Source organism: Megalobrama amblycephala, linkage group LG9, assembly GCF_018812025.1.
Source record: "Megalobrama amblycephala isolate DHTTF-2021 linkage group LG9, ASM1881202v1, whole genome shotgun sequence".
Lineage (NCBI taxonomy): Eukaryota > Metazoa > Chordata > Actinopteri > Cypriniformes > Xenocyprididae > Megalobrama > Megalobrama amblycephala.
Window position 1 is genome coordinate 41,672,134 of NC_063052.1, and position 27,618 is coordinate 41,699,751.

Genomic DNA, 27,618 nt, shown 5'->3' on the forward strand with positions numbered 1-27,618 from the left:
TCTAGATGTGAATACAGCAACAGACACTTTATGTTCCACATTAACTTCTTCTCTAGATAGTATCTGTCCTCTGTCATCCAGGCCTGCACGTGCCACTCCTCTAATCCCTGGTTATCTGATGTTCTCGTGAACATCGGACCAAACTCAGGGCTGCAGAGAGGAAGTGGCACAATCAAAAGACCAATTTGACCTAAGTAGCTATCAATCTCTGCTCTCATCCTTTTCTGCTGAAATTCATGCTGCTAAATCTTCCTATTTCCACAACAAAATCAACAGCGCTCCAAACACACGCACACTTTTCAAAACATTCACTCTCTCCTCTGCCCCCCTCCACCGCCACCACCTCATCCCTTACTGCTGATAATTTTGCTACATTTTTCACTGACAAAACATCTACCATCAGCAGTCAGTTCTCCGCTCCACACACACAGGAACTCAGACCAACCACACACACAGCCACACACCTCCTCTCTTCATTCTCCCCCTCACTGAGACAGAAGTATCCAAACTTTCCTCTCCAGCCATCCCACCACTGCCCTCTAGATCCCATACCCACACACCTTCTACAAGCCATCGCTCCCACACTTTTACCAGCACTGACACACATCATCAACACATCTCTCCACACTGGCACCTTCCCTAACACATTCAAGCAGGCTCGGCTAACCCCACTGCTTAAAAAACCCACATTAAACACGTCTTGTAGACAGCTACAGACCTGTTTCTCTCCTACCATTCATAGGAAAAACACTTGAATGAGTTGTTTTCAACCAGGTGTCATCTTTCCTCTCACAGAGCAACCAATTGATGTCAATCAATCCGGTTTCAAGAGTGGCCACTCGACTGAGACTGCACTGCTGTCAGTCACTGAATCCCTGCGGATTGCAAAGGCTGATTCCAAATCATCAGTTCTCATTCTGCTCGATCTATCTGCTGCCTTTGACACGGTGAATCATCAGATCCTCCTGTCCACCCTCTCATCACTGGGCATCACAGGTACTCCGCTTCTCTGGTTTGAATCCTATCTCACAGGAAGGTCTTTCAGGGTTGCCTGGAGAGGGGAGGTATCCAAAGCTCATCAACTGACCACGGGTGTTCCTCAGGATTCAGTTCTTGGACCCTCCTCTTCTCCATTTACACTACATCACTTGGTCCCATCATTCAGGCACATGGTTTCTCCTACCATTGCTATGCTGATGACACACAACTCTTCCTTTCATTCCAACCAGATGATCCCACAGTAGCTGCACGAATCTCAAGCTGTCTGGCGGCATCTCGGCATGGATGAAAGAACATCATCTACAGCTCAACCTGGCTAAGACTGAGCTTCTCGTCTTCCCTGCCAATCCGACTCTAAATCACGATTTCAGCATCCAGCTAGGTACATCCTCAATTACCCCGTCAAATTCGGCCAGAAATCTTGGAGTAATTCTTGATGACCAACTGTCCTTCAAAGACCACATTGCAAAGACAGCTCGGTCATGCAGATTTGCACTATACAACATCAGGAAAATCAGGCCCTTTCTAACAGAACATGCAACACAACTTCTGGTCCAGGCCCTGGTCATTTCTAGGCTTGATTACTGCAATGCTCTTCTGGCTGGACTGCCATCATGCACAATCAAGCCTCTACAAATGATTCAGAACGCAGCAGCACGTCTCGTCTTCAACGAGCCCAAAAGAGCCCACGTCACGCCTCTCTTCATCTCTCTTCACTGGCTACCACTTGCTGCTCGCATCAAATTCAAGGCGTTGACGCTTGCTTACAGATCTGCCACAGGCTCAGCACCCTCCTACTTCCACTCACTCTTACGAGTCTACACTCCTACCAGAAACCTGCGCTCATTAAAGGAGCGAAGGCTTGTGGTACCATCACAGAGAGGCACAAAATCACTTTCCAGAACATTCTCGTTCACTGTTCCTTGCTGGTGGAACGATCTTCCTGCCTCCATCCGGAATGCGGAATCCCTGGCAATATTCAAAAGACAGCTGAAAACCCATCTCTTTCGTGAGCACTTTTTTTAAAAAAAAAACCCTTCTTATTCCTATCCTTTCACTTCCTCTAATCCCTCTCTATTGTAGCTTAGGATAATCTGAGCACTGCCTATAACTTGTATTATGAGCACTTCTTGTCTATTTGCCTCGTCATGACGACTCGCTTGTTGTATTCCTCACTTGTAAGTCGCTTTGGATAAAAGCGTCTGCCAAATGAATAAATGTAAATGTAAATGTTTCTATTTACAACATGATTTTGCAGCAGTGAGAAACATAGCCTATCACAGACATAGATGTTGACCTCTTGAACGCAATGCCAAATCAGGGGTGTTTAAGTTAGTTTTGAATTTTGAAAGTTTTAATTCAGCACTGAATTCTCATGAAGCCTCTAATTAACAAAGTGTAGACACACTGTAAGATATTCATTTGCATTCTTTATACATAATACAGTCAGAATTTTAATATAAGTTTTGTTTTTCATGCTATAAGAGGACAGACGACCAATTGCACTCTGCAGTTTCAGAAGTGATATCTACATATAAATGCAGGATTCACGCTCAAAATTGCTACCATAACCATAACATGAGACAAAAATATGCAATAATAATAATAAGCAATATGCAGACTAGAAAAATATTTGAATTTTTGTATAATTTTTTAAATTATATTCCAATTATCTGTAAAATTAATGACTTAAAAAAAGACTGCAATAAAGCAGGACAATCAATTTAAAAAGGCTATTATTCACCTGTGTGTGCTTGAAGTCTTCGACACAGAAAGCGTTTTAATCATGTTTATAATTTAAGTGTAACCTTTATTAATCGATTTGTGTGAAGTTGAAACTCCTATCCTCCTATCCCACTCCTATCCTTTACATAATCATCAGACGATCTCTTCTCGATGAACTGCAAAGCCACAAGATGCATGCTATAACAATAGATGGTGGTAATGCACAATTTTAGTTTGTGATCTGAAGATGTGCTGCTTCAATGCATCGCAGGGTCGTCAGAACGCAAAACTGCATGTAGCTTGTAGCTTTTGTTCGCACTACACCGATACTTGCTGGAAAAAGTAGTTAACTACTGGAAAAGTTACACTGTTTTAAAAGTAGCTGAACTACTGACAAGCTACATGTAGTTAACTACTCCCCAACACTGCATGTAGGTAACATGAATAGCACATTGATAACTTGATTTAAAATGGCGTTAGCATGATTAACAGGTTAGGATGATTTAACATGTTGGTAGCATGTTAGACTGTTGTTATGTGGTTGCTAGTGTAATCGGGGTGGTTGCACTGGTGTTGCTATGCAATTGCTAGTGTATAGCTATGGTATTCTGAGTGATTCCTGGCATGTTGCTATGCTGGTACTAGGGTATTCTGGGTAGTTGCTTGCTATGCAGTTGCCAGGGTACTCAGATTGGTTGCTAGGGTGTTCCTGTGCAGTTTCCAGGATATTCTGGGTGGTTGCTAGGGTGTTGCTTTACAGTTGCTGAGATATTTGGAGTGGTTGCTAAAGTGTTGCTGTGCGATTGTTAAGGTATTCTGAGTGGTTGCTAGGGTGTTGTTATGGAGATGTTAAGGTAGTCAGGGTGGTTGTTAATATGTGTTGCTATGTGGTTGCTAGGGTACTCAGGTTGTTTGCTTGGGTGTTGCTATGTGGTTGCTAGGGTATCTAAGGTACTCAGGGGGTTGCTAAGGTGTTGTTATGCAGTCACTAAGGTACTCAGTTCAATTACTAGGGTGTTGCTAGCTGTCACAGTTCCCTCGTCTCCCAGACTCCATTTCCCATGATCCTCCTGTTTCCACACCTGCACTCATTTCCTTGTCATCTCCCCATCATCACTCATCACCTGCACCTGGACCTCATCATCTGCACTCCCTTTATAATGGACTCACTCCCTTCACTGCTTGTCCGATCTTTATGTTAGTTTGAATGTGTGTATTGTGTGTTTCTCCTGCGATTGTCATTAAATACCCTATTTGTGGATTTCTGTATACGTCTCATCTCTTCAGCATCAGCACACGTAACAGAAGATCGGACCCTAACCGCCCGATATCCACAAGTTTACTATGGGTATATTCCTGGTCCCTGTACCCCCGACAACTCGCCAGGCTGAGGAGGCCGTTGGAGAGGTATGTGGAGGAGTTTCTGGAGGCCGGATCCCTGCACATACCGCTTCAACGGTCCCGTCCATTCCAGGACGCCAGTGTTTCCTCGGGGGAGGAATTGGGTTTCTAACAGCGCTGACCTGGGAGCCAAGGTGGCAGACCCTATGATGAAATCAGTGAGGTCATCGCTGAAGTCCGCCACCATTCCAGTGACTGCTCCACCCCGAGAGCCCGCTCCAGTCTTCCACAAACCCACTCCAGTCTTCCACGAGCCCGCTTCAGCCTTCCTCGAGACCGCTCCAGTCTTCCACGAGCCCGCTCCAGTCTTCCATGAGCCCGCTTCAGCCTTCCTCGAGACCGCTCCAGTCTTCCACGAGCCCGCTCCAGTCTTCCACGAGCCCGCTTCAGCCTTCCTCGAGACCGCTCCAGTCTTCCACGAGCCCGCTCCAGTCTTCCATGAGCCAGCTCCAGACTTCCACGAGCCCGCTCTGGTACCAGTGGGGATTTTAATCGAATATGAGGGCATGTCCCGGACCCCGTCTCCAGACCCCTCTCCAGCCTTCCACGAGCCAGCACCAGCCTTCCACGAGCCCACTCCAGGCTTCCACGTGCCCGTTCCAGTCTTCCATGAGCCCGCTCCAGCCTTCCACCAGCCAGCTCCAGGCTTCCACGTGCCTGCTCCAGTCTTCCACAAGCCTGCACCAGCCTTCCACGAGTATGCTCCAGCTATCCACAAGCCAGCTCCTGCTGCCAACGAGTCCACTCCAGCTGCGAATGAGTTCGTTCCAGCTGCGAACGAGTCCACAGCATCTGACCCGCCATGGCTGCCACGGTCATTAAATACCCTATTTGTGGATTTCCTTATGTCTCATCTCTTCAGCACCAGCATACATAACACTAGCATAATTAGCAAGTTATATTATTATTATTATTATTATTATTATGTATTATTTATAACATCCTCAATCATACCCCCCCCCCCCCACATCTATATTAAAAAAATAATATTGATGCTACAGAATGTGTACAGGACATTTAAAACATTTAATTCAGTTCAAATGTACTATAAGTAGTATCTAAATACATTTTTTTAAATACAGAGATAGTATATTAAAAGCACATTTTAGTTCATATTTAATGCTGTCTCAAAATAGCACAGTTGAGTACACTTAAATGTTCTTAAGATGATCTTAAGAAGTGCTAAAGATGAATTTTTAGTATATTAAGTACAAAATTAGTGCATGAAAATAGAACACTTTAAGTATATTATAGAAGTGTACTTTTTTTTCACCTGGGTGGTAAACAAACAAACAAACGTAACGTCACATTTACCTCAGAACAAACATATTCATCATGACCATAAACTCATTAGTCAGCTAGAAAAATGAACCCTAGAGATGAGCATTTAGCTTAATATATTCACCGTAATACATATTTTATTTTTTAATGTTCTTTAACATATAATGCATGTTTGAATAAATCTATCAAGTTGATAGCCAATTTAAATGTTTATATTTCAAAAAACGAATTGGAGTAAAACTAATTTTAAAGTTAGTACAACCAACTTTATTATTATAAAATGTCCCTTAAGTGTAATTTAAGTTTGTATACAAATAAGTTGATTTTAACCTACAATATGAATGTAGTACCAAATGATTCCCATGTATATTTTACAGCATTAGTTGAGAGATTTTTTTTCTTGAGAAAATTTGCCATGTACTGTAACTGATATACAGTATATCCAAAATAACCAAAATAATGAATCAAATTGCAAGCTTGTGAATCAAAATGCATAACTATGATGACAAACTGGCAGGAAATTATGCAAAACAGAAAACAAAGTGATACAGGGTGATATTGACATACTGATAAGCCTAATCTTTCCATTATTGTTATTAATAGTTGTAACCTGCACTCTTAAATGTGCATTGAAAATTTCCAGCTAATAAACCCCTGTGAGCGCGATCATGGGGCCCCCTCCTGGATATTTGCTTAGGGCCTCCAATAACCTAAACACGCCACTGTTTCCCCCCCTCTGAAATTTTTCCCCTCTTGTGACACTGGCAACAGTTCTTTCTGTTCCCCTGGCTCTACAGGTACATTGCTCACAGGCTGCATGATTCCCTCTTCAATACTTTGTGAATCCTGCATGATTGCAGACTCCTATTCCTGTCAAGACCGCATAAGACAGCGGACCGGTACATCTTTTTAACCACAGCAGGAATCCATTGTGGTCCAAAGCTATAATTTCACTGAAAAAGTCCACAAGCCAACATTGTTGTCATGTTCTCCTTTCTGTTTGATCTGTTTCTTTTGCACTTTGGTGGCCAGGTCTGGTAGAAGCAAATCAAAAGTTGATCTTAAACGTCTGGACATCATCATTTCAGCAGGGGACACACCAGTTGTTGTTTGTGGCATAATACGATAACTAAACAGGAACCTGCTCACTCTTGTCTCCAAAGTTTCTCCCTTCATTTTCTTGAGACCAGCTTTGAAGGTCTGCAGGGCTCTTTCTGCTTACCCATTTGAGGAGGGGTGAAAGGGTGCTGTCCAAATGTGCTGAAAAATGAATCCTTTCATTTTTGAAACATTTGTCTGGGTCTGGTGAAGTAGTTTTAACAACATCTCTCGCCCCTTCATAGGAATGACAACTCTAGCTCCCCATAATACACAACCATCCCTGACAATGAGCTCGGTTCTCCTCTGATGATAAGGTTGTAACTCAGGTTCCAGCACTGGTGGCCATCCACTGTGGATGTATTCACGAAGCCTGGACATTACTACATCACGAGAGGTCCAACGTCTAATTTGAGGAGTATCCACAGGTGCATCACCTAATACATCCAGCATTAGTACTTGTTCAGTTCTCCTCTCCTCTATTCCCTCTTCCTTGATGGGTAGCCTGCTTAAAGCATCAGCACAGACATTAGCTTTGCCAGGCCTAAAAACCATGGTATAGTCGTAGGCACTCAGGAACACGGCCCACCTCTGCACTCGGCGAGAGCCCATCTGGGGAATGGGTTTCTTCTCATTAAAGAGTGAAATTAATGGTTTGTGGTCTGTGCAGATAGTAAAGGACCTTCCATACAGGTATTTGTGAAACTTCTGTATTCCAAAAACTACTGCAAGCCTCTCTTTATCTAGTTGCGAGTATTTTTCTCCACTGCTGACAGTGGACGAGACATGAAACTTAGTGGTCGTTCGCTACCATCTTCCAATCTGTGCGATAACACAGCCCCTACCCCATAGGGTGACGCATCACATGCTAATACTAGATCTCTATCTGCTGAATAATGTATCAGGATATTTGCAGATTGCAGCAACATCTTTGAAAGCTCTTCCTGTTCTGTCAGCCACTCCCAGTGATTTCCTTTTCTTAAAAGCTCATACAGCGGTGCCAGGCAGGTCGCTAAATTAGGGAGAAATTTTCCATAGTAGTTTAATAACCCCAGGTAGGCCTTTAGCTCTGACACATTAGATGGAAATGGGGCCTCTAACATTCACCGTCACTTTCCTTTCCACGGGCTGACACCTTGAGCGCTCACTTTATAACCAAGATACTCAACGTCGTCCTGCAAGAACATGCACTTCTCTCTTTTGAGTCTCAGCCCAGCATCTTCCAGCTTCTGCAACACTACCCCAAGGTTCTTTAAGTGGTCTGCCATATCCATGCCTGTTATTTCACGAGTTCACATTTACATATAATTAAGTACAGTAAGGGTTATGCATATTTGGCGTGCTGTCCGGGGGGAGGGCTCCGAGCTCGGAAATTTTGGCCCGAACCCAGAGTACTCCCCCCCCCTTCGTTGAGATAGAAGTAGATAGAACTGAAGTGAGGAGAAGGGGTGGAGGAGGGATACTGATGAATTGTCAGACGAACAGAGATAAGTCTGCTGTATTTATACCTCTTGTCCTGATTGCATTGATTAACTGAATGCTCTCCACCTGAGCTAGTTAGGTTAATTATCTGCACCTGTTCCTCCCGAACCTTGTTTAATAAAACATCATTTCACGAGTTCACATTTACATATAATTAAGTACAGTAAGGGTTATGCATATTTGGCGTGCTGTCCGGGGGGAGGGCTCCGAGCTCGGAAATTTTGGCCCGAACCCAGAGTACTCCCCCAGATGCAAAAGAGCAAAGGACAGCCGCTAGACCAAATAGCCCCCCCAAAGCCTTAAGATTGGCGAGCTGGCGTTTCGAGAAGCCTGGTTGTTGAACCAAGAGGGCCCATGTTGTCTCTGATGGGGGCAGCTTGCAGCGCCAGGCCTTGATGGACGTTGTTAACTGATGGACGGAGGGAGGAGTGGTGAGGTTCAACAACCGGCCTAAATGGCCTATAGAGCCTCCAACGGGAGCGGCTTGTGGAATCGGGTGAACAGGCCCTGTTGGCCGCCTGCGGATGAAATAGTTTAGAATGCACGGCAATACTCAACTGGGAGGGTTAACGTTGCATCCGCTGGGAGATCAATACTCGCTGGATGGATAAAGAAAAGCATATTTTCACCTGGGAGAGTTAACGTTACATCCGCTGGGAGATCAATACTCGCTGGATGGATAAAGAAAAGCATATTTTCACCTGGAGGGTTAACGTTACATCCGCTGGGAGATCAATACTCGCTGGATGGATAAAGAAAAGCATATTTTCACCTGGGAGGGTTAACGTTACATCCGCTGGGAGATCAATACTCGCTGGATGGAGAAAGAAAAGCATATTTTCACCTGGGAGGGTTAACGTTGCATCCGCTGGGAGATCAATACTCGCTGGATGGAGAAAGAAAAGCATATTTTCACCTGGGAGGGTTAACGTTGCATCCGCTGGGAGATCAATACTCGCTGGATGGAGAAAGTTTTTTTTTTTTTTTTTTTTTGTTTGTTTAACCAATGAGGGTTTGATGGGCTTTTTTGATGTGGAACTGGTTGGTTCTGATGTAACTTTGGAAGGCGTCCGATGACCATCTTCCAAGAGCTTGGATCTGCTGCTGGGAGAGGCCTTTTTGGGCTGCCGAGGTTGCTGCCCCAATGTGGAAAGAGTGGCTGGAGTAGTTTTTTTGCTGGGATGCCTGACTGTTGAAGAACGGATTGGAGGTGCTTTTGGAACCAAAAGCGAGTGACAGGTTTGTTGGAGTCGTCTATGAAAAGGGGTTCGTAGGGGGATTTAGCCTGAGAGCTTCTTAGTTGGAGGTACGCGAAAATGGACTGGAATGGTTGGATTGGTGAGGAAATGTTGAAAATATAGATGAAGTGTCCTTTTTTAGCTTGATCTGTCTTGCTTTGTTTAATTAAATATGAGATTGTATCGTTATCGAGAACAGACAAGTCTGCAATGGTGGGGTGGATTTTTGGATCGAATTTGGAAGTGATTGTGAGTTCCGAGCATCTTAGAAAACCAAAGAAGGCCAGAATAAACATAGCGTCAAGTGTGCGGGCGGTATTGAGAGGCTGGTAGCCTGAGCGGAGGGTATTGATGCATTTTGTGAGAATGTCTAGTGTTATGGGTTGTCTGGGGTCGGGACGGGTGGGCTGGGAACGTTGAATCCCTTTGATTAGGAGAGAGGTTTGTGAATTATTAATCTCAGTGGAGGGAGTGCCAAACATCAATTTGTGAAAAAATTGGATGCCGCTCAAGTAGCCTTTGATAGACCCGACTTGGAACCCTTTGACAATGTTGAGATATGAGATGAAAGAGGTGATTGAGAGGAGAGAGAAATCGGGAAACGGCGTGTTATATGACAAATGGAATGCTTTAAAACATCTTGGAGGATTGTGTCCAAGCTGTCACTGAAAAGTGAGGTATAGGATTGGTCTGCCTTGCAGTGAAACAGAAAGCGAGACAGAGAGTCAATTTTGTTTTCTCGGGGAGACTGCTTGGAGGATCAAAGCGAGTGTGCCTTTATTAATCGACTGTTGCTTCGTTGCGACGCGTCAAGGAGGGGTTTTAACGGGTGGGTTACGGGAATATGAGTTCCACAGGGGAAGAGACTGAAAAGTGAGGTACTAGAGTTGGAAATTGGTCTGCCTTGTGGGATGATCTGGAGCCAGCATCCTAAATTTCTGAAATTTTTTCCTTGGGCAGAAATCCAAATTAAGCAAGACAGAGAGTCAGCAATTTGAACCGTAAGGATATGGGCCGTTGGAATGGCGTTGGGGGGCGAAATGATTAAAAAATCGTCTAGCAGGTGAATGAGGTGAGGAATTGCGTAATTGTTCGACAGAATCCAACAGACCGCTTCTGATAACATGTCGAAAATTTTGGGGCTGCTTTTGCATCCAAACGTTAAGCGAACAGCGAAATAGAATTTCTCGTGCCAGCGCACCCCGAATAAGTGCCATGAATCAGGATGAATGGGCATCACTTTAAAAGCAGACGTGATGTCGATTTTTGCGAGCCAAGCACCCCGACCTACGATTTTTATCATTTCGATTGCATGATCTATATCATGGTATTTGAGAGAGAACTCGTCGAGTGGAATCAAGCTATTTATGCTTGGGAACAGGGAATTATGTGGAGCTGAGAGATCGATTATGAGGCGTTTCTTACCTGAAAATTTTCTCGTAGCCACTCCAATAGGGCTGATGCGAAAAATGTTGAATGGAGGGTTGCCAAAAGGGCCAATCATGAAACCTCACTCGACTTCTTTTCTAATCAGGTTGTTTACGGTGTCAGGCTCAGCGAGAGCAGATTGGAGATTATTACAGATGATGTTTTGGGAAAGCGTGCTTTCCACGCCAGGATTAAAACCATGTTTGAGACCAGATAGCAGATAATCAGTGAATTCGGCGTCCGGGTGGTTCGCAAGTTCAAAAGATAGGCGAGAAATATTCACAGGAGTCGATAAGTAATTTTTTGTTTTTTTATTATCCGCTTTAGACACGGGACATACAGGACGGTCATGAGCACCGCCACAAAAATTGCAGATGTGCAAATACCGACATCTTTGTCTGGTGCATATGCCAATATTAAAGTTATTGCAGGGCTGTCTGTTATCTGAAGATGATGTTCTGCGTCTGAAGTCAGAGTTGTATGGGTTGATGGTTGCTGGTCTTGGAACATAGCTGGTGGATTTGACGGAGGCTGTGTCTGGGCAATGTGGAATGGAAGGGTTAATCTGTGGGCATGCGACGGTAGAATGAGCTACTGACCTGCAAACAGCGCATGAAACATTCCTGCAGCCGAGGAAAACTCTGTACACCCCAGTAAGGGCACTGGTTCCACTGGGCGACCCTGACCGCGCATTTAGCAGAGAAGAGCTTGTGGTAGGTGTAGAAATGACCTCCCCCATAGGACAACACGAGCTCAGCCATGAGCGATAGGTAGTCATTCAGTTTGCGTCGCCTATGGGGAATGCTGAACAAATAATTTCTGTGAAACGGCTGAAAGCAATAGCAAATTCGGAAAAAGAAAGTAAACGTGATGTATGAATGTTTTGGTTTTTTAACGTGACAGAAAAATCCCCGCAGTCTATCTGGCGGTTAGAGTCACCTACTGGAAGCTGAGAAAGAAGGTTAGCCAGATCTATGTCCGCACCTGCCAAGATCTGTGCTCGGATGTTGTGGGCCACTGGAGGTGGTTCCGCGGTGACTGCGTTTGATGGGACGGGCATCAGAGTTGCTGTGAACAGAGAATATTGTGATTTAGAATGTAGAAGAAGATTGTAGGGGAGAGAAACCGGGGGTGCGACTGTTGGCGGAGGCAGCCTCATGCTTGAGTCGGCCTGTGGGGCTTGAGGAGGAAATTGGAGAGAAGAAAAAGAGGGAAATTGAGGGAAAGACTGAGATGTGTAGGCCTGCGATGCAAGCGGAGGCAGCCTCACGCTTGCTTGTGCTGCTGGAGCTGCAGGCCACTGAAAAAGGGGGGGGTTTGCGGCAATCGCAGGAAGGTGATGGGATGCTTGAGCCGTTAACGGAGGCAATCTCACGCTGGCATCAACTACGGGAGCTAAAGGCCACTGCAAAGGAAAGGGGTTAGAAACAGTAGGAGGACCAAACTGCGAGGCTGAAAGAGGGCTGGTGGGCCCGGCTGCGTGTACGTTGGTGGGAAGAGCCGCAGTGAAATGCTGCTCCGAAGAGGGAGGTGCACAATGCCTTGATGCTGCGGAATCTGGGACGCGGCCCAGGCTCGCTGAAGCTTGTGCGGGAGGGAGATGGTGGAGTTGGATGAGGCGATTTCTGGGCATCACGGGATTTAGTTTGCCTGTTGGATGCCTTGGAGGCTGGAGTGGACTTAGGTGAGAGGTTGACTGATTGCAAGGTGACATACGGCTTGTATAAATCTGCCTTGTTCATTCTGCGTGACGGTTGCACATCAGAATTAATCAGCGCTTGCCTCAAACTCAAAACTGTCCACTTCCCAATAGGTGGAATCGTTGGCACGGCCGAATGATAGGAGGACGCCGGAGAGAGAACTGGGATTCTCTCCGGTGGAGGCGAGGGTAGATGTCGGCGTCTAGGTGAGCGGGAGGCTGATTGTGCTGACCGGCGGCCACGCGAAGAAGCCTGGGGTTCAGGTGTGATGTCGGGTAGAGGTGGGGTGGTCCTGGGGCCGGCAGTTGGCGGCGCAGGATCCGGAGAGAAGTCAGACTCGTCGACGGATGGGAAAAGCTGGAGCTGAGACATTGTAGCAAGACGGTCAAACCAAAATGCTGATGAACTGTCAGACGAACAGAGGTAAGTCTGCTGTATTTATACCTCTTGTCCTGATTGCATTGATTAACTGAATGCTCTCCACCTGAGCTAGTTAGGTTAATTATCTGCACCTGTTCCTCCCGAACCTTGTTTAATAAAACATCATTAGATATTGATATTGATATTAGATATTGTCCAAACAAACGGCTACTTTAGGAATCCCCTGAACAAGTCCTTCCATTATTCTTTGAAAAACAGCAGGAGCTTATGCCTCCCGAAAGGTAACCTCTGATAGGTGAACAGGCCTCGTTGAGTATTTATTGTCAAATACTTTTGAGACTCCTCATCAACCACTACCTGCTGATAGGCATGACTCAGGTCCAATTTAGAGAAATTTTTACCTCCAGACAGTGTGCTGCACAGATCCTCCAAGCGGGGTATTGGGTACTGCCCTAGGGATGCTGCTCTATTAACAGTCAACTTATAGTCGCCACAGAGCCTTATTGAGCCATCAGTCTTCAGAATGGGAACCATAGGTGCAGCCCACTCAGAGTACTTTACAGGTCGGATGACCTGGTCCTTTTGTAGGTGGTTTATCTCCTCATCCACTTTGGCTCGCATTGCATAGGGCACTGATTGGGGGCTGAAAAACCTAGGCTCTACATCTGGAGAAACATGAATTTTTGCTTGAACCCCTCTCAATGTCCCAAGACCCTCTTTAAAGACTTCACTGTGTTTCATTAGTACCCTGTGTAATAAACCATCTTCTGTTTGAATCTGCAGTATTTGTCTGTTATGTTTAATCTGGTCCCAAGATAATTTTAATTCTGCTAACCTGCCTCTTCCCAGCAGGTTTGGACCATTGCCAGCCACTACAGTGACAGTGAGCGTTTTCTTTTGCTCTTGGTACACCACTGTAACCTGGCAAGTGCCTCTCATTTTGATTAGTTGTCCTATATACGTTTCCAGTTTAATTTCAGTCAGCCTTAGTTTTGTGTTTCTTTCAATTTTCCTCAATTCCTTGAATGTTTCCTCATTCATAATGGTAAGACTACATCTAGTGTTTATTTCTAGTTTCACCTTGTGCCCATCCATTTGCATGTCCACTGTATATGGCTGCACTTTAGTTGGATTTTCACTGTTAACTTTCCCTATATATTCCTTAATGCAACCCAGTGTGAATGTGTCAACAGTATCATTTCTGTCACTTTCAGTGTTGTAGTACTCGAGACTCGGAGACCCAGAGACCCGGAGTCTCGAGACCATATTGTAACGGTCTCGGCCTTGTCATGGACTCGTGTGCATATTGACTTGGAATTGACTCGTACTCGTACATATTAGGACTCAGACTCATTCCCGAGACCACTCGAGTCCCATTCAAAATATTTCATGCTTAATGTTCGGGGGCAAAGAGCAATGATAATATTGTGGTCAATAAAACAAAATGCATCCTCTCTGGACTCAGTCTCGACTCAGACTCGAACGAGCTGGTCTAGACTACAACACTGGTCACTTTCCTTCACTTCATTTGCACAATAACATTGTCTTGGGCTCTGTTTATCTCTGCTGTCTCTTTCTCTCCCTCTACTGGCCGTTTTATCCTTCTTTCTGCAAGAGCGCGATATGTGACCAATTTTACCACATGCATGACATTTCTCTGTTTTAAATCTACAATCAGGCACAAGGTGATTTGTTCCTTTGCATCTGTAACATGACTTACTCAATGCACTGGCTTTTTTTTTCATGGTTCACTCTGCTGTCAGCTGTGCTGCTATCGCGCAACTTGTGACATGCCGCTGCTGTACTGTTATTTCACAGGTCTTGTGCATTCTTATCCGCTGCCTCCAAGGAAAGTGCTATTTTCAGCACATTATCAAAGGTCAGATTTTGTTCCGATAACAACCTCCTTTGGATTCGTTCATCATTAACTCCGCAAACCAGTCTGTCTCTCAGCATCTGTTGCAGCGTTTCACCATAATTACAATCCTGCACGAGTTTGTGCAGCTCAGCCACAAAATCAGTTATTGTCTCATCCGGCCTCCTTAAGCGTGAGTCAAACTTGAAACGCTGAACTATCTTGCTTGGCAAGAACCTTGAAATGGTTCTTTAACAAGTCCAATAACTGAGCATATGACTCAGATTTAGGCTTATCAGGGCTCAGCAAATTTCGTATTAAACTACAAACTAACTTTGGAACCCACCATGCTCAGAAGGATGGCTCCTTGCTTCTCAGCATTGTCAATGCTATTTGCTTCAAAAAAAATATCCAAAATCTCACAGTATTCTTCCCAGGACTGTGTTTTCTCATCAAATGCCGCTACTGTCCTAATAGTTGCCATGTTTCACTTAGGTAGTCAGCCACTCTTCTTTTCCATTACTGCATCATACAACTCTCACGCGTTTACCAGCGGTATCTCATCCTCGTCGCCAAAATATGTGGTAACTTGGCATCAAAAAACCACACCAGAGAGCAGAATGCAAGTGAGGGGGATTACTAACAACTGGTCTTATACACTATACAGAGTCAACACAAACAGCTTGGCTATCCAACAGGACACAACACTCTTTAACAGATAATTTTCCACTCAACATAAACATATACACCCCCTAGCAGCCACAACTGGAACTGTCAGAATTGCACTCAGTCTACTACATTTAACACATCATGCATTAACATTCATGGCCTCAAAAATTAAGATCTGAGTAAAATGACACCCCCTGATAGCACACGTTCATCTCAGAGACGTCCATCTGTGTTTGTTCATCTGCGTCTCTCTAAGCTGAAGACTGCTCTGAGACTAACTGCTTTTCTAACACGTTTATCAGATGTTTTTCCAGATTTATAGATCTTTAGTAAACATCTTAGAGAAGTATTTGTGGATCAAAACACAAATGATGAAATGATTGTGTGTCATCAGCCAGTTTTTCCCTCCAGGAGACCCAGATTCAGCGCTTTATCTCCCCCTTGTGTCTGAACACGAAAATATGTTATTTCAGCACTCTCACTGTAACTAACATGCCAGTTAATAAAGGTAAAATGGTATTAAGATGTGTTTTTGTTGATCGGATCACAAGTGGACGAGGAAGACACATTCATGTTTACACCTGTTTTTTTTTTTTTTTTTGGTCTCTTTTGTCCACTTTCACCCACTTCTCCAGATTTCTTCGAGGGGAGGGTCTATTAGTCTGTAAATGTGTGTTTTTTTCTTCAGATCTTTCGATCTAATTAATAAAAATAAGCTCAGTCAAATGATATATGGACGTGCCCAGAGATGACAGAAAAACATGCAGAGAGCAGCAGCTTTAGTTTCTGCTCTGACAGCCGTGAGATCAGTCGAGCGCTGTGAGTGTGTGTTAGAAATCAGAGAACATTGTGCTGGTTACTTCAAACCAAACTTGGGTCTTCAGCTGACAAAGTTTAAATCCCGTCCGGCTAGAGCTCTTATAATGTTTACTCATTAGGTCAGTAGGTGGAGAGTAGGCGTCTTTAGTGAACACATTCAACCACATGAGCATTTACACGAAAGCAATCCTGGTTGAATGCATTTTCAACTTCTTCTGGGAGTGGTCGAAAGCTCAAAATGTTTTACACCCTATTCACACCTGTATAGCGTCGTCCAATTGTGATCCGATCAATCAAAACCCATCTAATAGCAGGTGGAAACAGTATAAACTTTACTCAGCAAATGATTGTGTTCTCATTTTGTTCTGTTCCCGAGAGGAGTAGTCACGGGTTCCTCTGTATTTTGTAACTTAGCACTATTCTGTCAACATTGCGGCAAAGTGAGCAAACTAAGTTAGGCTAGTATATAGTATTCCCACTGTTGATTGCAATATTTGTTTCAATATGGATAATTTTGTCTCAATCAAAGATAAACCAACATATGACATGGATGAGTCTCAACCAGACTGGGCTCCAACCCTGCACCTGGATCAGTCTGAAATCACAGCTGTTAAAAATGGATGAAGAGTTTTTCAAAGATAATACAGAGAAGGTACGATATTATACAGGAATTCCTTGTTTTGCAATTTTGTTGTCAACGTTTGCTACTGTAAGCCCTTCCTGCCAGTTTCAAAGAAGCTGTCACAATTTCATATGGTATTACTGACACTCATTCGTCTAAGGCTTGATCTTCCAATCCAGCATCTTCCACACATTTTTAATGTGTCTCTTTCTGCTACCTTTGCAAACACCATCGATGTGCTGTATGTGCGCCTTTCTCCCTTGTTGTACTGGCCTGAGAGACCCTGTTGACAAGCCACAATCAATGTTTAGAAGATGTTGGAAAGCGTGTTGTGATTATTGTCGACTGTTTTGAAACACATAGAGACAGGTCGTCAAATTTAATGGTGCGCACAATCCTTTTCCCACTACAATGATACACACACAATAGAAACACTTGATAGGAATTACAGCCCAAGGCCTGATTTCATTTATTTCAAAGGGATGAGGAGCATCTGACAAGCACATAACCGAGAATTGTGGACTTCTTAAACTGCTGCCTGTGATTAGTGTTAGTGGACTGAGGCTTGGATATTAACATGCATAGTGGTCACTACAGTGGACAGCTATTCAATAGTTGTTTTCTCCTATATAAATGAGTTTGAATGTCACAGTTGCACATCAGTCACTACATTGGACGCTAATGTGTCATGCAATACACTGCCACCCACTGGGCAACTTTTGCAAGTGCAAAAAAAAATTCTCTAAATCAAGATTGCAGACAGAAGAGCGGATTGTGCCTTGCAGGGGAGGAATGTCTGTCCATTCCTTCTATTCTAGAAGACCCTTGCAGGTAAAAAAAAAAAAGAGGACATCAAGCAACAACTAAGGAGCAATATAATTGTTAAAATATCCAAGTATTGATTTTGTGATTTGAGAAAATTGTAATTAATCATGTGTCCACTCAAGTGGACATCATGCATCGCTGGCTATATTTGGACTACAATTTATAGTATTGCTGTTTTTTTTTTGTTTTGTTTTTTTTAAATACGCCATCTGCAGAAATGTTTTGGCTGAAAATCAATTTAATTTTTATTATAGCAATATTTTGTGGATATTAGTTCTATCATGTGAGTGATGATCCTTGAAAAAAACACACAGAAATACTATAAATTGTAGTCTAAATATAGCCAGTTATGCATGATGTCCACTTGAGTGGACACATAATTAATCAATTTCCTCAAATCACAAAATTAATACTTGGATATTTTAAAAATGATATTGCTCCTTGATGTCCTCATTTTTTACAGTGGCAGTGGACCCTAATGTGTCATGCAATACACTGCCACCAACTGGTCAACTTTTGCAAGTGCAAAAAAAATATAACAGAGACTGCTAAAAGTTCTGGAATATGTTCAAAATACATGAATACAATGTTAAAGAGCAAAAAAAAAAAAAAAAACGTTTTTATAGTGTTTACAATATTTATATTTAATAATTGTTTTCTCAAACACATATTTCATCCGTTGTTCAAATGCGCGTTGTCCACCCTAGTGGGCATGTCACCAAGTCCTTGAAAAATGCGTGTTTGAAAAAAATGAAGGTGATTATTTTTTCATGCCTAAAGAGTAATAAAAACACTTTTGAAAAAAATCCTGAAGTAGCCTATCATAATTCGTGCATGAAAGGGCTAAAGAGACCGTGGGAATGATGTGCGCGGAAGTTAAAATTCCTGCATTCACTAAAAGCAGATCAACTCGACGCTAAGGATGAGGAAGACACACGTGGATACATGTAGAAAGGGTAATAGATAGCTTGTGCAATAAGTAAGTAATAAAATCTCCTGCAAAGTGCAATGTTTCGTTTCTTGTGCTTCTTGTGTTGAACTACTTTGAAACACTTAATTTCAAGTAACAAAATTCAAGTAACAGGCTAATACTCTTTGAGTCAAGCAAACACTTTAAAAACACTCTTAACTGAGTAAGAGCAATTATTTCATAAACAACAGCCTCTTCTTCACTCCTGCTCTCTTTCTCTGGGAACATGAGGCTGCATATCCTTTGAGTAATATTTTGTCACAAGTTCTGGGAGGCACACTTTCTTGAGATGCTGATTTATGATAAACAATTGGAGAATTTAAATGATAAGTACAAAATATGATCATATTTCGATCATAATAAAGGTCCTTTCACACTGGACGCGATTTTGACGCGCGAATTATTCGCGCGATAGTTTTATTTTTTGATCAGCTGGTTGTGTAATGAGTGCTTCCACACCGAACGCGAATGTGCTGCTGCGAAAAAACGACGTTTATTTTTTTCGCTTCGATGTCGATTTTTTTCCACTTTCGAGGCGACAGAAAAGGCTTCAACCAATCAAATACAAGGAAACAAAGGTGACGTCACAGCAACAATGGCGGATCATCTGATTGCTTGTGTGTCAACGCATCCCGTTTTGTTTGACAAAACTAACAAAAACTACAAAGACAACGACATGAAAGACAATGTGTGGCATAGCATTGCCAACCAACTCGGCTATCACGACTGTAAGTATGTTGTTTGATAGTTATGTGTCATTGTATAGTCCTGTGCTGTAGTAGGCTAGCAGGCTAGACTACATTTGGGATATAAAGCTATTATCGTCAGAGATAGAGACAGAGATCGTGTTTACTTTGAAAATTTAGTGAGACTATTTAGGCCTGCTAATACTATACATTCTTTGTGTGATAGCTTTATTTTCTAGTCAAATGATTTTGACTTGTTAACTTTGTTATGTGTCTAATTGACATTACAAAACGCACTGTTTTAGTTGAGGACGCAAAAAAAACTGTGGAAAAACCTCAGGGACACCTATGTGAGGAAAAGGAGAGAGGAAAAGGAAACTAAAAGTGGACAGGCTGGAAAACAGAGGAAGAGGTGGAAGTATATGGAGTGCATGAGCTTCCTTGAGGCTTCTACTTCTTTCAGAAGGTAGCTGTAGCCTGTTCAGTTATTCAGATTTATAAGCTTGTTCTTTTTTCAAGTTCTTTCAAATACAGCAATGAAGTTGAAAAATAATGCAGAGTTTGTACAATGAGGTGGCACAGGAAAGTTTACAGAATGCTTTTGAACAGGGTCTGTAGCAATCTTGAGGAGGAGCAGCAGGTGGTAGATGATGCAGGTCAGGGCACATCTGAGAGCGAGGGAGAGCCTTCCTGTCCACCTCCTCAGAAAAGAAAATCTAAGGATTTTTTTGAGGATTATTTAGCGAGGAAAGAGGCCAGGGAGGAGCAGAAAGTCAAGGGAGCGAGAGGAGAAAGATGATACCTATCATTTTTTAATGAGCCTGGCCCCAGCCATGAGAAGGCTGCCTCCAGAGCGACAGTCCTGGCTAAAAATTAAAATGCAGGAGATTGCTTCATGAGGTGGAGTTTAGCCTTCCGTCTACGTCAGCGTACACTGTCCTATAAGTTTTTTGTTTTTTTTTAATATTGTGTTGTCAGTTATTCTTATTTTGTGTCCTCATAAAAGTTCTGTCTGTTCTTGTTAAGTTATACATTTCAACAAATAAATAATAATCAAGACATTGGTGTTTTTTCACTGGCTTTAAAGGTCTTAAATGATACAGTATACAAATACAAGATTTACTTTCATGAAATACATGTACATTTAACAGGCAAACTCAGATGATTTACTTTGAACAATAAAAAGTAATCATGTTATGTTTACGTTTTTTTCAGGGCCACCTGCGCCACCAGGAATTTTGGAACATCTCAGTTGGACTAAATAATTATGCAACCCCATAGAAAGTTATAGGCCTATATTAGGGCTGCACGATTAATCGCATGCGATTGTCATGCGTGTCTCGTCAGAAAAGCCGGTTCTGTGATTAGCGGTAAATGTCCATCACCTGCTTTCAAATGGAGCGGCACTTAATATACAGAGCCGTAGTTTCGCGGACAAGCTACGCAATATCGCGTTCATAATCGCAGATGAATCACATGTGGTTATGAATGCGATATTGCGTAGCTTGTCCGCAAACTACGGCTCTGTATATTAAGTGCCGCTCCATTTGAAAGCAGGTGATGGGACATTTACCGCTAATCACAGAACCGGTTTTTCTGACGAGACACGCATGCGATTAAATCGTGCAGCCCTAGCCTATATGAACTACAATGGAAAATATATAACATAAAATAACTTTTGATCTTTTATATACTTTAAAAGGGATTCAATTAAAGGGATAGTTCACCCAAAAATGAAAATGTGATGTTTATCTGCTTACCCCCAGCGCATCCAAGATGTAGGTGACTTTGTTTCTTCAGTAGAACACAAATGATGATTTTTAACTCCAACTCTACTAGCATCAGCTATCAGAGTAAAAAAAAACAACAAAAAAAAAAAAACATGCACAGACAAATCCATATTAAACCCTGTGGCTCGTGATGGCACATTGATGTCTTAAGACACGAAACTGCAACAGTTGGAGTTAAAAATCATCATTTGTGTTACACTTTAAAAACAAAGTCACCTACATCTTGGATGCCCGGGGGGTAAGCAGATAAACATCACATTTTCATTTTTGGGTGAACTATCCCTTTAAGAACTGGGGTTTTCAATAGAAAAAGAAAACTTGTATAAAATGGATTCACAATGATAAGCGTGCTGTTGTGTGCTTTGTTAAATGCAGCTTTGGAGGCACATACAGTGTGCTTATCATTGTGAATCCATTTAATGCAACAGTTTTCCTGTGTTCAGAAATAAATCAGAGCCATGTCATTGAGGGAGACCTCGGTTCACATGAGAAACCTGCCATGGAACTTGTCCCGCAGGTGAGTTAAAATAACGTCTGAATGTGTCCCGCACCCTCAGTGCCTCAGCTGATGCCCTGTTCCCTCGAAGACCTCTGATGTCAACCAGCTCACTGCCCTCTGCGCCATCAGAACTGTCCGGCTCTGCACCGTGGTTCCCATTGGCCCTTCGCAGAAAGTTGTGCAGGATGCAAGTTGCCTTCACAATGCTGTCAGCTGTCTCTGGAGCCACTTGCAGACGGCGCTGGTAGACTCTCCAGCACTGGCTGAGAATGCCAAAAACATTCTCAACTACACGTCGAGCCCGGGAGAGCCGGTAGTTGAACACACGCTGGTCATCTGGCAGACGTCTTCCAGGGTAGGGACGGAGGAGAAAAGTTTTCAGAGGGAATGCCTCATCTGCAACAATAACAAACGGTAACGCCCCCAGCTCTGGTGCAGATGGCAGATGAGAAGGCTCTGGAACGTTTAAAGTCCCAGTATTTAGGGCATGTCCCAATAAAGAATTGGAAAATATTCCACCATCGCTATTGCTGCCTGATGCCCCTACATCCACCACTAGGAAGCGGTAGTCAGCATCAACCAAGGCAAGCAGAACCACAGAAAAGGTGCCCTTATAATTGAAAAACTGGGAGCCAGAATTAGCTGGTGCCTGAATCGCAATGTGCTTCCCATCCAAAGCACCGATACAATTGGGGAAGTTCCATTTTTCAGAAAATCTCAGGGCAGTTGTCTTCCAGAGCTCCTCATTGGGGACTTGCATGTAGGTGTCTTTTAAGGTCTCCCAGAGGACATCACAGGTTTGCTTCACAATGTTGGACACCGTGGAAATTCCAAGGCGGAAACTGGCGGCTATGGTGGTGAAAGAATCCCCAGTGCTAAGGAATCTGAGGAAAATAAATGAGGAGAATTGATTAGTAGATAGTATAAATAAACCATATTTTATCAATAGTAAAAAATAGTTGTTCAGACATGTGATTAACAATAAAAGGTAAAACTGTTCCTGGGTCTCCTGTGATGATTTGATTCAGTTATATCCTGTCATTGTGTGTTATTTGTGTAACCTTCGCTACCTTGTTTAGAAAACTAAAGTACCTTGTAAATGTTTATTTAACCCTTATAGGGTCTTTGGGGTCTTTTTAGACCCCAAACGACATTTGCTAAAATAAAAAAAAATGTTCTCATTGTCCAAATGACATGAAACTTTGTACAGTTGTTAACACTTTTTTTTTTAGATCTACAAAAAAAAAATTGAAGTGATATTTTGTTTTTATGTTGGTGTAAAAAAAAAAGAAAAAAAAGTCACACTCAGGGTCTTTGGGGTCTCCAGAGACCCCAGGTAACAAAATGTAATTTTGTAACAAAATAATTGTAACAGCTTTTTATGTAAAATTTCACTTTATAAAAGACCCACATTTCTAACTTTCATTCATGGAGATAACATGGATAATTTGACATGGTTTAGTGTGAGATTTTTGCCCATCTTTTGGAAAATGCAGTTATAAAAGTAAAAAAAAATCACTTTTACCAGTAGATGCTGCAGAGCTCCACTATATACTATGTGCTATTTGACTGACTGAAAGACATCTTTTGTAAAGTTTTTTTCTTGGATTCATATCTAAATGTTATGAAATCACAATTATAACAATAAAAAATACTTTAGCATTTTTTGTACTGAAAAAAATAAGTTTTTCAAAAATGTTTATTTTTTTTGAGGATGAATTTTGTCCAATTTCTCAATGTAAAAATATTGAAAAACTGATTTTTTTTCATTGCAAAAAATACTAAACTTTGACAAAAAGTATACTTTATTGTTATAATTGTGATTTCATAACATTTAGATATGAATCCAAGAAAAAAAAACTTTAGAAAAGATGTCTTTCAGTCAGTCAAATAGGACATAGTATGTAGTGGAGCTCTTTTTAGGTATCGCATTTCTCACGAGATTACGGCATGCAAATCGCTGTAGGCTATAGACAAGGATAACATAACCTTTTGAGGTAAAACTTTTTTTTAACCTGTGTCAGTGACTATGGAAAGTGAATGTGTTGCCGTCAGTACGACTGTGGCACCTAAATGTTTACATTGTGACTGGAAATCGTAATATCAACACTTGAACATGACAATCAGTGACTTGATATTAAGAGGACAGCTCACCTTAAGCAGACTGCCAAACGCTGCTCCGGATCGATTGGTTCCCTGAAGTTTGTGGTTTGTCTCGTCAGATGCGGTGCCACTGTCTGGAGGAGCTCCTCAAATTGTCCCACGGACATTCGAAAGTATGTACGGAACCGGCCATGATAAAGTTTTAGCTCCTGTACCAGATTAGCGTACTCCCCCTCAGACTCTCTATTCATTAAGACTGGGTGAACCCAAAACCTTCTTTTTGGTCTTTGAAAAAAATTAATGAAAAGCTCGTCTTCACTGGATGATGAAGTGTCCATGTTGTTTGTCCTGAGCAGTTTAGAAATATTTTGTTGAAATATGAGATCAAACTTTTCATTCAGCTGTTGCCGCGAATGTTTTGGAATCTTTCAAAGCACAAACGTCGCAAATTCGCGTCGCGGCTGATGTGAATGGTTTTGACGCGAACTATTCGCATGCGAACTATTCGCTTTTTCGTTTCGCTTTTCCGTTACGCGTCCGGTGTGAAAGGGCCTTAAGGGTGTTAGACTTGATCACTAAATTAATGTCATCCATTTTAAAAAACCAAGGAGAGGGAGTGTGTATTCTGATTAAATATTGTGTAAAGATGTGTGTTTCACTAATCACAGGTAGGTAAGATGATACACACCTTTGAATGAAGGACGGTGTTTTCACAACTCGACTTTTGAACATAGTTTTCCAGATATTTTCGTGTAGTAACTGGCTGTTTTAAAGTCTCGCCCGATGTGGCATATCTGAAAATATAATAGTTTGTTGCACTTTTGTTGATTTGTACTTTAATTTCTCATTTAATTTTTGTGTTATTCTTCAGGTGACTGTAAGTCAAATTTGTTTATTTATTTTCACTATTTATTTTCGTGAAACACTGAAGCAGTTGAAGCAAATGTGTCGTAATGTGTCGAGGCTTCGAGACAATCTGACACTGTCTCCACGGTGACCCCTAGTGGTCAGAACAGTGTAAATGCAACAAAACTCAGGCCAAACATGCATAAAAACACCTTTTACAAATGTATTGCAAAAGTTTTATTGAGAGTAAAATCTATCAAATGCAATAAACTAATCATCTAAGATTAAATATAGAGTGTCTGTATAATATGTGTTCTTTTATCAATTTTCAAGGCTTGTTTCTCTGTTCAATGGCTCAAGATAAACAGACCAATAAGAGATTAATAATTTATTATTTATTTACTTTAATAATGTATTTATTTCATTTAACCTCTTCCACTCTGAGGCATTTTTTAGATTTCCGCCTGAATTTGACATACCAAAGTTTAAATGTTCACCCTTCACACATACAGTGAGAGAAATGTAAAATATTGATGTAATTGTACAAAAAACCTCTAATAATATAATATTCTAATTTCATTTTTAAACCTCCATGTATTTATTTATATCTAATTACTTTTAATTTATTTTAGATTGTTTTAATTTTATTTGATTTTTATCATATATTATTTGAACATTTATCACTATTTACTTAATAATACTTTAATAATGTATTTATTTATTGTTTTTTTTTTTTTTTTAAATATGATGTTAATTTAATGTTTTATTTTTTTAATTAATTAATTTTACATTATGGTTTTCTCTAGACTGTTCTGTGTTTAAGTATTAAATTTTATAAATGAAATATACCTTTAACTACTTGAACTTGTCCCCGCCAGCATTTCTTTAAGTAGTTGTCAGCCAGAAATTTATCTTATTGTACTTTTTCATTATTTCTTCTATCATATTGTTACTTTCTTGTTCATAATTAATAAATTCAAGAATCACATGAGGTGTTGTGCTGTATTTCCTGTGCTTGTGGAAAGAGGATGGACAGATGTGCCAATAATGTGATGAATACATTGATGAACTTTTGTGTTTTCTTTCAGAGAGCTACAGTGGAGGATAATGTGGAGTACACAAGCGTGCCACACGAGTCCTGAAAAGTGAAGCCAGAGCGTCTCGATCGCCCCCTGGTGGCTGGAAGCAGTATAGGTCATAAACCCCGCCCTCTCCATGTGTTTCAGTGGGACGCCAGACAAACTAATTCTGTTACACTTCAACTATTTCTTTCCAAAGACAATTTCTGTCATATTAGGCAGTGTTTATCACGCTGGTGTCAGTTCAAGTACTCGTTCTTTAAATAAGTTTGGTTTTAGTTAGTTATTTGATGCTATAAAAACAGAGGTGAGATGTCATGATTGAAGCGATGCTTTTGTGTGAGAAAAATATCCATATTTAAACAAGTTATGAATTAAAATGTCGAGCTTCCGCCAAGACCGTCTTCCCTATTCAAGTTACGTATTGTAGTGATCCTGTTCACTGCCATTATAAAGCTCAGATGTGTCAGGATATTTATTAATATTTCTCAGATTGTGTTCATTAGAAAGAAGAAAGTCATAAACACCTAGGATGGCTTGAGAGTGAGTAAAGCTTGGGCTAATTTTCATTTTATAGTGAACTTTTTATTTTTTCTTCACATTTTATTTTATGCTTGTTGCGTTCACGGCACATCATAATTACTGTAATTACCGTAAATTGTAATTTGTAATTTTCTGAGAGCTCCAACTTCTTCCTGACTGCTGGAGACTCATTTTGGGATTATTAATGTTGTGACAGAAGTGCATAATTCTGAATCTGATGACATGAACAAATAAAATCATGTGTTTTCTCATCTCGTAATAACAGTAATCACGACATGGCGTGAACAAAGCATGTTTAAATATGCTTAAATATAATTTTAAATTCTTCATCCTCCTTCTGGTCCTTTTCATATGCAGTTCTACTCACTGTTTATCTGATTTTACACAATTATTCTGTTAGTCTTGAAAAATAAATACATGTAAACACAGTTAAAATCTATTTCAGGTGTCTTGATTTATCTTCACATGAGCACCAAGACTGATATAACCTCTGAGAATAACAGATCCATACACAATATCCCACTGACAATAACATGCTCTGCTTTTAACATATTAAACCACTTTGTTTTGATTCTGGATTTACTTACATTTAATCATTTAGCAGACACTTTTATCCATATAATAAATACTAGAGAAACTAGCAGAGCATTCAAAAGAAAATCTATTAGATGGGATGGATTTTTTTAATTAATCATAACTAACATTTCTTTTTCTTTGCAGGAATAACATTTATATGCTTTTGAAACCTAAATGTCCTCAAACCTTGCTTGGGCCGAAGTCAGTGTGTGTCTGAATCATGTCCAAAAATAAGTGGAAATGACACTTAGGATAGACAACCATCTAAATATAATAGCCCTTGATATTGAGTGACCAACAAACTAATAACCCTGATTTGAGCAGATCTTCACCCAGTAACATGAGGGTTTGACATATGAAGAACCAATCATAATTCTGCAGCCCTTCATCAAACCTTTAACACAGAAACACCTCAGATTGATTTTAATCAATGCACAAATCATAAAAACAGATCAAATCTGTCCCTAAATTCTGATTGGTTGGGAAGGCAGACGTTTAGGAAAACTTTGGATATATAAAAACAGAAGGTGTTGTTGTCCTTTGTCAAGAGAAATGGAGTGTTATCTTCCAAACAATGTGATGAAGATTTTAAAAGATATAATAAAAAGCAGAAAATTGTTGAACTTGGAGAATCTCTGGGGTCTATGAAGTTTTCATGATGTGACACAAAAACACATGCTGTGGCTCGAGAGTGTAAACCACATCCTGTAGAGATGACGAATGTTGTGTTATGTGTGTAGATGAACATGGGATCTGAGAAGCATTGTTGTGTGTAACCGATAATGAAGACAGTTAGGAAATAAATGTCTAGTAAGGTAGAAATCTGATGTGTGTAAATGAAGAGATAAAGTGCGTCAAAAGAGAATATAAATACAGGAGCCAGTAGTAGATGTTGTGTAGTTTTGCTGAAGAAAGAGCCAGCTGTGGTGCACTGAACGGGAGGATAACCCACCCCACCCACCATAGGCTTGGTTGATATCTGAACCGTAGGCCTAGGAGGTAT

The 27,618-nt window shown here is 41.3% G+C and overlaps 1 protein-coding gene across 1 annotated transcript; it reads right to left on the minus strand.

Moving 5' to 3' along the window:
* Positions 1-21,430: 21,430 nt before the first annotated feature.
* Positions 21,431-23,822, minus strand: LOC125276279 (protein ALP1-like). The gene is made up of 2 exons (XM_048203780.1): positions 23,623-23,822; positions 21,431-22,352 (listed from the first exon to the last, which is right to left on the minus strand). Exons 1-2 carry the CDS (start codon positions 23,820-23,822, stop codon positions 21,431-21,433), a joined length of 1,122 nt encoding a protein of 373 aa, XP_048059737.1.
* Positions 23,823-27,618: the final 3,796 nt, after the last annotated feature.

Coding starts and splice junctions, on each gene's coding strand:
- LOC125276279 (XM_048203780.1), bottom strand. CDS start 23,822: ATGAATAGAGAGTCTGAGGGGGAGTACGCTAATCTGGTACAGGAGCTA. Junction 22,353..23,622: donor CGTTTGGCAGTCTGCTTAAG/GTGAGCTGTCCT, acceptor TATTTTCCTCAG/ATTCCTTAGCACTGGGGATT.